Source organism: Heloderma suspectum, chromosome 2, assembly GCF_057233095.1.
Source record: "Heloderma suspectum isolate Gila_16-S chromosome 2, 16-S_ref, whole genome shotgun sequence".
In the NCBI taxonomy this organism is placed as follows: Eukaryota; Metazoa; Chordata; class Lepidosauria; order Squamata; family Helodermatidae; genus Heloderma; species Heloderma suspectum.
Window position 1 is genome coordinate 48,880,962 of NC_139459.1, and position 12,463 is coordinate 48,893,424.

The 12,463-nt window shown below is 42.3% G+C and overlaps 1 protein-coding gene across 1 annotated transcript in view; it reads left to right on the forward strand.

Moving 5' to 3' along the window:
- Positions 1–12,463, forward strand: part of ANKRD31 (ankyrin repeat domain 31) — a 98,837-nt gene that overhangs the window by 19,165 nt on the left and 67,209 nt on the right. Inside the window, 2 exon segments of the mRNA XM_084833466.1 lie at positions 5,843–5,925; positions 11,437–11,483. Of these exon segments, the coding sequence (XP_084689592.1) occupies positions 5,843–5,925; positions 11,437–11,483 (130 nt within the window).

Genomic DNA, 12,463 nt, shown 5'->3' on the forward strand with positions numbered 1-12,463 from the left:
TGGAGGCATACTGACATTTTGTAATATTTGGGTTTATTTACAAATTTACAGGGTGAGCATAGCTGGAGATACAATTTAAACTCTCCAACAGATAGTCAAAGTCCACTGCTCCTGCATCAGATCACTAGGAAGAAGTAGCCAGAACCCCCAAATGCTTTTAGCTTACAGAGCCCAAATGCAGTTCTCTGTGTCTCTGTACTTTCTTAGGGTCAACCTACATGTTACGTTAATTATGTAGCTGATTCCACTTTTGCTTGCTTTCTCAAGAGTAAGTGCATGTGGCCCTGATTCAGATCAAGACCAACATGGACCAGGAGAAGAAGACTAAACTGTCCCCCCATAGCAGTTTGCTTCCCAAAATCCACCCCCGCTCCAAATGCGAGGGTTTAAAAAACCAAAACTCCTTTGACTTTGATGGAGGCTTTTCTTCCTTTTTAAAAAAATCTTTGCATACAAGGGTGGGGTGGGACATTTTGCAAAGTAAACAGCTGAGAGGGGAAGGTTTAATCTTCCCCTCCCAGTGTGTGCAGTCCCATTCTGAATCTGGGTTGCATGAACTTGGTGTCATGTAAGAAAGAAGAGAGGGGTCAGTTACATCTTATGTAATTAACGTAATGGGGCTGTTCACATGTCACAACAGCCCACCATGGGGTTATTTAACTCATGGTGAGGCTGTGGCGCATGCGGGATGCATGCAGCCACCATTTTTAATATACAGCCCCACTTGGGGGTTGTCATGTCATGCAAACCCAGTAAGTGTGGGTTATGCGAGGGTTCAACAATCCTCGCGTAACCCATTGTCTGTTTTAGGGTTATGTGAGGATTGTTTAACCCTCGCATAACTCATGCTCACCAGGCTCGCATGACACAACAACCCCAGCCGGGGGTTGTATGTTCATTCTGGCACCTGTGGCATGTTGTCTGAACCCTTGACAAACCACAGCTTGTCATCTGAACTTGGTCATAGTATAGCTTGACCCTGAGTCTCTAGGTGCTTTTAGATACAGCATTTACTTCAGAGTAACCACAATTTATTCACTTACATTTTACTGGGCATCTACATGACACACAAATCTGATTGGCCTTCTACTGTGATTTCCCCGTGTTTCTTCCCTCTCTTTTGAGACTGCAGAAAATCCAACTTTTTCTATTAAGGAATGTAATGGTAACAAGAAGTATCACTGAGATATGTGGTGGGAGAAGTGATCTATTGATGACATGGTTAGTGATGCCCCGCTGTTTCTGTTTGTAGTGCTGCTCTGCAACATCCCTTCTATATTTCAGTGAGAGCTCGCCAACGAGAATACGTTTTTGTCTATGTGTTTTTAAAGTTATCTCTTTGTAATGCAGGAAGCCACAAATAAAAAATAAAAGGTGAAAATGGTAGAAAATGGTCATCTCTCCCCTCCCCCCCTTTCCTTAACATGCCCATGGGCTATCTTCTCCTGGCTTCAGAACTCATGCTAATTACAAACAGAATACACCAACTAAATGCAATGAGAATTACATCTGATATTACTTATGTATTTTTATTTATTTGAACAGATTTATATACCCCTGAACGTTTTAAAAAATACCACAGTAGTTGCAACACACAATAATAAAAGACACACAGGAAATTTTTTTTAAAGCAATCACATAATCAGTAAAACCAATGTATGTCGCTGGATCCCACCTCAGGGAAAGCCTGAGTGAAAAAATATGTTGTGAGCAGGCGCCTAAAAATTAAAACTGTCAGCTCCTTCCTGATAGTAACTGGGAGGGAATTTCACAAATTGCAACATTAAATCATTAAATTTAAATTTAAATAAAATTAAATTGCAACATCTATTCTTAATAGCCATAAGGCAGACCTCTGGACCATGCAGTACTACCAGGGTGCTTCTCTTAAGGATCATCGTGACCGGGCAGATGTATATGGAGTCAGATAGTCCTTGAGGTAACCTGGTCCCGAGTTGTTTAGGGCTTATACACTAATAACAAAATCTTAAACTTGGCCTGGTAGCATACTGGGAGCCAATGCAGTTCTTTCAGCAGAGGTGTTACATGCTGTTGAAAAGATGCTCCAGTCAGTAGCCTAGCAGCTGCATTTTACACAAGCGAAGCTTCTGGACTATCCCTAAAGGGAGCCCCACATAAAGTGCATTGCAATAAATCGGTCTTGAGGTTACTAATGCCTGGACTACTGGAGTCAAACTATCCCGGTCTAGGAACAGCTGTAGTTGTCACACCAGCTGAAGCTGATAAAAGGTGCTCCTAACCACCGAAGCCATTTGGACCTCCGGTGACAAAAATGGGTCAGGGAGGACCCCCAGCCTATCCACCTGCTCCTTCAAGGGAGTGCAGCCCATTCCAGAACAGGCAAATAACCAATATCTCAGACCCAAGAACTACTCACTCACAGTGCTTCCATCTTGCCAGGATTCAAGCTCAGTTTATTGGCTCTCAACCAGGCCCTCTGATTGAGTTGGGTGTGAGCAACATATTGATATGACTTTGCTCCAGATCTCCTAATGACTGCTCCCAAGCGCTTTATATAGATGTTTAGCAGCATCAGGGACAATTTAGTGCCCCATAGCACAACTGCCAGGGCCTAAAAACCACTCCCTCAATGCTACTCTCTGATAAGGTCACACACCCCTTATCTCTCTCTTGATAAAGGTTATCCTTCAAAGTGATCAAGGCCAATTTGGTCCCCAAACCAGGCCTGAACCCTTGCTAGAATGGATCTAGATAATCAGTATCATCCAAGAATGACTGCCGTTTTAGGGAGTATCTTCCCAAAAATGGGGTATTTGTGTAAGTTGGTAGCTGCCACAAACCATTGGGTCCAGTGTGGGCCTTATCAATAGCGGTCACACTGCTGCCTCTTGAAGGGCAATCTCTTTAACAATCAATCAACAAATTACTAACAACAGTTATAATGTAAAAACACACATATCATTATTGCTGTCAAAGAAACAATACACAAAGGCTTGTAGAAAAAGAAAAGCATTCAGTTGGCATTGGAAGGTATTTAACATAGGAGCTGACCAGAGCTCGGCAGAGACAGCATTCCACAATCGATTGTCTCGTCTTTAAATCTACTATACTTGGGCTTAAGCCTGCATTAATGGTTTAAGATAGTTTGTCAAAATCACTCCAGCTGTATGAAAAAAGTTTTATATCAAATATCCCAATGATAAAGCAGAGGCAAGAACATAACAGATAATGCTGCTTTAATGTCTCTGCATATCTTTACAAAACACTGTCAATAGTAGTACAATCCAGATAGGACTCTACCACCTTATGTTTCTGGATATACAGATCATCCCTTTAAAGGTTCCTGACTATAGTGCAGTTCTATACATGTCTTTTTAGAAGTAAATCCCAGTTTCACTGGGACTTACTCCCAGTGCGTATAGGATTGCAGCCCTAGAGATCTTCTTAGTGCAAAAATACCTCTGATGACAGTAAGAAGGGCAGATATAAACAGCTGCTTGCCACAGGAACAAGCTGCCATTTAAAAATGTTCATCTGGTGAATATACTGGGTTGGATCCAGGCTTTCTCCCACTATGAGGAGCATCTGTGAATGGAAGGGCACTGTTAGATCCATTCCATGCTGTGCAAATTAAGGCAGGCCTCTTATAGTTTCCATGCTTTTTGGAGCATGTGTGAACTTATGGGAGCCTTAAAAACTCTTTTCTTAAACAAAAATGCCGTGATTCAAGAACTGTTGATGAATAAGATTATACCAAAGTGCCCCATAACTTTCAAATTCTGCAAACTAGCACTACAACTGCAGAATCTGGGCCAGGGGAAAGCCATGAGCATCACATCTATTTCAGGTTATGTTACCCAGCATTTGCATGCTCAGTGCTTCTAGTGGCACCTCAGACTTTTCTGTTGCAGAGACATCTTGGGCAGTGGTGTAGTGCTAAATTTTGCAGTGCAGGCACTCATCATGACAATCCCCATAGCCACGCCTCCAAGGAGAGTACAGAAATTCAGGCAGCTGTGTTGATCCATATCAACAAACCACATCTAGTAGTTTCCATCTCCACCTGGGACAGGTGTTTTGCAAATCCAATGGGTCTTAATTGACCATTCAAGACCAAGCCACCCAAAATACTTGGTATCACAACAGGACACAATATATTGTTGCTGAGAAAATTCATTTCCCCCCAGCTACTGTGAGGATTGCAGCTAAGCTTGGAAGAAATAGGGAAATCTGGAGGGGTCGGATGAGGTTAGAGACACTAGTAATAAAAAAGTGGTGGCACTGCATCCCTGCGAGCCCTGGCCCCAGTACACCACTGCTCTTGGGATCTTGGCAGCAATTTGGATCACTGATGACGCAATACCAACTGCTCATCATCTTTCCTGAGGAAGCTGTGCAAGATAAATAGTTGTTAGAGCTACACTGCTCAGTTCCCCACAAATATTTCTCCTTTCCATTCTCTTGTATAGAACCTTCATTCTATGGAGATGCAAAAGCATACAGAATTTGTGACAGTGTTTACTTTTCCCCAAGGCCTTGACCTAACTTTTTTTAATAGTATGGACCTCAGTCATAGCCAGAGCAAGGCCAGGCAGCTGCCTGGGGCCACAGATATTTAAAATATCAACCAATCATACCCAGTGCGATTCCTAATCCACTCTTCCCACTGCTTTTCCAGCACTTAGTAAGCCAAAAGGGAGAATGTACTAAGGATCATTCTTTAATTGCATTATTTCACTATCGGTGGGGACTAAAGGACAGTATCCAATGCTGCCACAGCGCTAGCGCAAACCAACACTAGTGCAATGTCATTATAGGTGGCAAATCACTGCTTTCCCCTTTGCCTAGAAAGCTCTAACAACATTGTGCTAACGCTGTGACAGCACTGAATCCTGCTCTTTGCCTCTTGCTCAGAGGCCTACAAAAACCTGGAGCTTGCGAAATCTCAATTTTCAGTGCAGTCATAACATCTTAAGATACTCCACCTGATCCAGAGATGTAGTCTTCTTTCTGTCGAAGGCTTACTTTTCTTTTAGTACATTGCACAAATGAAGTGCTACCGGCACTTTTCAATTTAAGGGAAGAGCCACCCATACATTTTTGCGGGATCCAGAAATTACCCTGAACTACTTACATTATTATTTGCATTAATCCCTAGATAATATCTAGGGATTAAGAAGGGAGGAATAAATAAAGACTAGATTCACCTCAATCAATCATTAGCTCTAGCAGTCTAGCAAAGCAACCCAGGGTGTGTCATTTACTATTCAGAAAGCCTTCAAGAGTTCATTAATGGAAGATAATCCATAAAAACACATAAGACAATGGTTATGTTGCGGTGAAGACAAAGGTAATATACAAAAAGATCTCATGGCACATTACTCAGCTGTGGGTGAACCCAGCTACACAACTGAAATGACAGACTGCATGCATGCCAGCAAAATGAACATTGGTTCAGGAATCCCCTTGAAAAGAGTCTATCTGCATTTTAAAGTATTTCTTTAAGCACTGCATGTGGTTTTCCATTAATTCATTACCTTATTAACTAAGTGAAAAACTGCTTCAGAGTGAGGCTCTTGGTGGCATCACTACTAAAGATAAGGTGATCAGCAATACGCATAGCCAGTTTCTGGTTCAAACTTGCACAAGCCCTTTTTTCTCTCTCAGAGCTGAACCCTGGGGAGGAAAGGTATGTCTGGAGCACCCCTGCTGCTCTAAAAATGTTACATGTGTCCCACCTCTTGAAGTTGGATTTAAATGGATTGGGAACTCTGAATGCTAATACGTTTGTTTATGTGAAAAGAGGGCAATGGAACTGTGTGCAGTCATTTGCATTAATTATCTTTATCTGTGATTGTAGAAAAGCTATCTCCAGAGTTTCAATTTATTCATCAACACAACATTAACCTACAAATCCAAAGGCAAACGGAGCTGATTAATATGGTAGGTACATGTTCAGGTAGACTGTGGTAATGATTTAAGTATAAAGAATATTTGGAAAGCTTGAGATCAAAAAAAACTTTTGAAATTTGCTCTTCCTTCATGTAAGGAAGAGCAAACACTCAGTGCTGCAGTATTGCTGCAATATAGGATCCATTCCAGATAACAGGATCCTAGAAAATACTCTGTGCTAAATATAGTGCCAAAGATGCAGTAGACTGATCAGGGCTTCTGGAATAATATCTTGCCTCCACTGATGGGATGGAAATGGCCGTCTTGCTGAAGGGGGGGTGGGGGGTGGAGTTATTTCCAGGCTTTCTAGGCCTTTCCTTTTTTTGTAACTGCTGTGGAGTGGGGGGAGTGCACAGATTAGAACTAAATGGACTCTCCCATAAAATGTCCTGGAGAAGGATGGGGCAGATCTGTACAGAAGGTGTCAGCCTTGCTGGTTCTTCTCCATTTATGAAAAAAAAACAAAAAAACCCTTAATGCCTACAGTTGGTGAGCATGCCTGCTGAAATGGTACAATGGAGGATGCTCAAACGGGAAAAAATGTCAGAAAAACATTATTGAAGGTTAAGTGCACCAAGGTCATCTCTACACTTCATGTGGCAAATGTGTTTGCTGCATGCATACCAATGTTTCCTACAACAAATGTGATAGTGCAGACAATGTACAAAAACCCTAAACACCATTATACATGTATGTAGGGACTATGATTTCCAGATGTGGGCACAGGTGTTATGTTGTCCGCTTTAAAGGTTTGCTGCAGAAACACCCATGTAAAGTGTGGAACTGTGCTTTCTAGGAAGAGTTGCTAGACTTGAAATACAGATTTGGGCCAGTAAATATTCTCTGTGCACCTTTGAGGTTTTCTCACTTATCAAATGACGTAGGCATACTTTAGTTAGTGCCTGTGGCATCATGGTTGGCAAGTGGTACACTTGCTCCCATTGCCTGATCCATTTAAAAATGGACCTGATCCATTTAAAAATGGACCTGATCCATTTAACAATCTTTTTTAAAGTTTCTTTTATTTTCTCTGTTTCCTAGAGACTGAATGCTCTATATGTGCCACCCCAGCAAAAGCTCTTTTTTAGTCTTTTTAAATTATACTTTAGAAAAACTACAACTTGATAATCAGCAAAGCTATCCCCTTCCCTTCAACATTGTCATGACGTTTGGTTAGCCGTTTTAGGTATGCTCTTTTCCTTTTTTTTATAGGCTGCTTACTCCTCTCCAATGTTGGAGCGCACATACAGCTTTTTTCCTTTAAAGAAAAAATCCTAGGCCATTCTGCATGGGGAAGATGGGAGTCGTAGTCCAACACATCTGGAGGACACCAAATTGAGGGAGGCTGGATTAGGGTGCAATCCTACCCAGATGCCCGTCAGCCTCCTAACTTGGAGACTGACAGGCATCCTGTGCCGAGCGGGAGGCGCGCTGAGGTGTTCTTTCCCTCTGTGCTCCTCCTGCTCTGCATTTTTACTAGATGAGTATTTTTGCCCATCTAGCTAGGCCTCTGCAAAGGGGGAGGAAGGAGGCTGGGGAGAGCTGGGAATAGCTCGTATCCTCACTTCCCCAGTCCCTGTCCATAGAAACACCCCCTTTCCCTCCTCTCTGAGGTCGCTTTTGTGAGCTCAGAGAGACAGCCAGTGTGGTTCTCTCTGCCCTGGTTGCAAGGAGGAGGGGGTGGGGAGCTTGGACTCCTGGCCAAGCTCCCCACTTGAGTAGTGTCAGAGCAGTGTCTCCGACTTCAGATCCAGGCATCCAAATTGTCCTGTGGCCCCTGTCACATGACTGTCTAGGGGTCATAGGATTGCTCTCTCCAGCAATTTCTTCACAGGGCAGCTACTCAGCCCTTGTATTACAACAAAGCTACCCACAGCCACTTTTGTCATTGAAACAATGACAATACATTGTCATTGTCTGTACAATGATACAGTTAATTGTATTAACTGCCAACTTTAAGCTAGTGCACCTTCAGCATTATATTGTTAATAAATGTCTGTGGTTTTCCTTCTAATCTGACGTTCTAGTCCAATTCAGCTTCAGCACTTTCTTCCTTTAACAATTACTGCCAGTGACCATTCCTGCACCCTTCAGGCATAAAGGAAAAGTACATAGACTACCAGTAATTTTTAACAGGTAAAAAATTAGATTTTCAGCAATAAAACATTGCAAGATATGCTAGTGAACTCAGTGAAGCCATAAGCTATGCCGTGCAGGGCCACCCAAGACGGACAGGTCATGGCAGAGAATTCTGACAAAATGTGGTCCACTGGAGAAGGAAATGGCAACCCACTCCAGTATTCTTGCCAAGAAAACCCCATGGAACGTATCACAAGGCTAAAAGATATGACGCTGGAAGATGAGCCCCTCAGGTCGGAAGGTGTCCAATATGCTACTGGGGAACAGCAGAGGGTATTTCCAAGTAGCGCCAGAAAGAGTGAAGCGGCTGGGCCAAAGCCGAAAGGACACTCAGCTGTGGATGTGTCTGGTGGTGAAAAGAAAATCCGATGCTGTAAAGAACAATATTGTTTAGGAACCTGGAATGTAAGGTCAATGAATCAAGGTAAGCTGGAGGTGGTCAAACATGAGATGGCAAGATTGAACATCGACATCTTGGGAATCAGCGAACTCAAATGGACAGGCATGGGCGAATTTAATTCAGGTGACCATCATATCTACTATTGTGGGCAAGAATCCCTTAGAAGAAATGGAGTAGCACTCATAGTCAACAAAAGGGTGGGAAAAGCAGTACTGGGGTACAATCTTAAAAATGATAGAATGATCTCAGTACGAATCCAAGGCAAACCATTCAACATCACAGTAATTCAAGTCTATGCCCCAACCACTGAGGCCGAAGAAGTTGAGGTTGATCGGTTCTATGAAGACCTACAACACCTTCTAGAACTAACACCAAAAAAAGATGTCCTCTTCATCATAGGGGATTGGAATGCTAAAGTAGGAAGTCAAGAAATCACCGGGATAACAGGCAGGCATGGCCTTGGTGTACAAAATGAAGCAGGACAAAAGCTAATCGAGTTTTGCCAAGAGAACATGCTGATCATAGCAAACACTCTTTTCCAACAGCACAAGAGGCGACTCTACACATGGACGTCACCAGATGGTCAATATCGAAATCAGATTGATTATGTCCTTTGCAGCCAAAGATGGAGAAGCTCCATACAGTCAGTAAAAACAAGACCTGGAGCTGACTGTGGCTCAGATCATGAGCTGCTTCTTGCAAAATTTCAGCTTAAATTGAAGAACGTCGGGAAAACCACTAAACCGTTCAGGTATGACCTAAATCATATCCCTGATGAATATACAGTGGAGGTGAGGAATAGATTTCAGGGATTAGACCTGATAGACAGAGTGCCTGAGGAACTATGGACGGAGGTCCGTAACATTGTTCAGGAGGCAGCAACGAAATCCATCCCAAAGAAAAAGAAATGCAAGAAAGCCAAGTGGCTGTCTGATGAGGCTTTACAAGTAGCTCACGAAAGAAGGGAAGCGAAAAGCAAGGGAGAAAGGGGAAGATATACCCAACTGAATGCAGAGTTCCAGAGAATAGCAAGGAGAGACAAGAAGGCCTTCTTAAATGAACAATGCAAAGAAATCGAGGAAAACAACAGAATGGGAAAGACTAGAGATCTCTTCAAGAAAATTGGAGATCTCAAGGGAACGTTTTGTGCAAAGACGGGCATGATAAAGGACAAAGAAGGCAGGGACCTAACAGAAGCAGATGAGATTAAGAAGAGGTGGCAAGAATACACAGAAGAACTATACAGGAAAGATCTGAATGTCCCTGATAGCCATGATAGTGCGGTCACTGAACTTGAGCCGGACATCCTAGAGAGTGAAGTCAAGTGGGCCTTAGGAAGCATTAGTAACAACAAAGCTAGCGGAGATGACAGTATTCCAGCTGAGCTATTTAAAATCCTAAAAGATGATGCTGTTAAAGTGCTGCATTCAATATGCCAACAAATCTGGAACACTCAACAGTGGCCACAAGACTGGAAAAGGTCAGTTTACATTCCAATTCCAAAGAAGGGCAACGCCAAAGAGTGTTCAAACTACCGCACAATTGCGCTCATTTCACATGCCAGCAAGGTGATGCTCAAAATCCTACAAGCTAGGCTTCAGCAGTATGCGAACCGAGAACTACCGGAAGTACAAGCTGGGTTTCGAAGAGGCAGAGGAACTAGAGATCAAATCGCCAACATTCGCTGCATCATGGAGAAAGCAAGAGAATTCCAGAAAAACCTCTATTTCTGCTTCATTGACTACGCTAAAGCCTTTGATTGTGTGGATCACAACAAACTGTGGCAAATTCTTAAAGTGATGGGAGTACCAGACCACCTTACCTGTCTCCTGAGAAACCTGTACGAGGGTCAAGAAGCAACAGTAAGAACCAGACATGGAAAAACCGATTGGTTCAAAATTGGGAAAGGAGTACGACAAGGCTGCATATTGTCACCCTGCTTATTTAACTTATATGCAGAGTACATCATGAGAAATGCCGGGTTGGATGAATCACAGGTCGGAATTAAGATTGCCGGGAGAATTATCAACAACCTCCGATATGCAGACGATACCACCCTAATGGCAGAAAGCGAAGAGGATCTAAAGATCCTCTTGTTGAGGGTGAAAGAGGAGAGTGCAAAAGCTGGTTTGAAACTCAACATTAAAAAAAACTAAGATCATGGCATCTGGCCCCATCACTTCCTGGCATATAGAAGGGGAAGAAATGGAAGCAGTGACAGATTTTACTTTCTTGGGCTCCAAGATAACCGCAGACGGTGCTATGGTCCATGGGGTCACGAAGAGTCGGACACGACTGAACGACTGAACAACAACAACAAAGATATGCTAGAAATGCGAAACAGCAACAGACATGCTACATTGAGGGAGGATGTCAGGATTCTGTTCAATAATTGTCTAACAAGCACACATTTGATGTTTGGAAAAACAGTCACACAGAAAGGTCCTCACTCTCTTGAACTGAAATTAGACAATGAAGAAGATGTAGGAGTGCTGAATATAGGCTTGTAAGCTATAAAGAAAACAACCAAGTTGCATGTGTGAATACTGTATAATAAGGTATCTTTATATCTGTTCATATTTATTAGTGTGGGTTAAAGTGCAATCTGAAACACACTTAATAAGGAATAGGCCCATTGAAAACAGTGGGACATTTCTAAATAAACACGCATTGGATTGCATGGCTAATTTTCAAATTATCGTCTGCTTTCCTTAAAGATTTTATATATGATAGTCTATGTCTGGCCTAGTCTAACTCATATTTCAGGCATTATAGCCAACCAAATCTAGCAGTTGGTAGCGGAACAACACAGTTGGCATCCAGTCATGCAGAAAAGCCAGACAACTAACAGTGCAATCCTATACGTATTGATTTAGAAGTAAGCCGCATTGAGTTCAATGTGTGTATGGGATTGTAGTCTTAGTGTTTATTTGTTCTGAGATGATAAGCATTTTTTCTTCTAGCTATATCAAGAAACAAATGAAGAGGAAGAATCGCAGTCTCTGCTCCAGTAAGCATAATGTAACCCTGATAAATACAAGTGACTTTTCAAAGACTAAATTTCCACCTGTAATATCAGGTGGATGTAACATTCAGCTGGGGGGTGGGGGTGTTGCAGCAAAAAAATTAGCTACCTTGATGAAATATAAAAAGAGTTCAAAATGCTTTCACAGTGCTGTGAGCCTTGGTTGATTACAAAACCCCCGATTTATATACCACCCGTCATCCAACACGTGGTAGCCATCAGCAAATAGATTTTCTTTTCTATCATAAAATACTAAAATATATAAAAATACTAAAATATATAATAAAACCAATATACTAACAATAACATGGGGAGCAACTAAAACATATATACATGTGCCTTCAGCCTATCAAAGAATTGTACACTGGTGTATGATCTTGTTCTCCCATAGTTGCTGCTGCCTTGTCCTCCTCCTGTTGGCAATAACAAAGTACCCCACAGCCAGTTGCCTGATACAGGAGGAGGTGATATTGCTTCCATCTCAGGTACCAAGGTGTTTTATCCCCCACTAACTCCTCATTGTCTCCTCCACCCTGCCTGTAGCTGGATGCCAGAGATGAAAATGGTGAAACTCCTCCCATCTCAGTAAACTGGCTGTACCTATCAGTGAACAGCCTAAGAACCTCTCTACAGTAAGGAAAAATCCTGGAATCTTACCAGGGCTTTGTCTTCAGAAGTCTTTGTGGGTTTGTAATGGGCACAATACACGTGCCTCCCCCCACCTTATTTTTCCTGGTCCCTTTGTGGGCACGTTCTATGTGTTTCATTTATATAGCCAGTGGATGGCGATGGAAGTATCACGCCTAAAGTATCACATGATTCTTGATGTGGTTTTTGGCGGGTATTTTTTTGTTACTGCATTTTCAGAGATTTTTAAAATGGTGGAATAAACCTAGAAAATGACAAGAGAGGCACCGGAGGTTGACAACGTCATGAAAAGGACCCGTGAACTTCCCTGAGTGAAC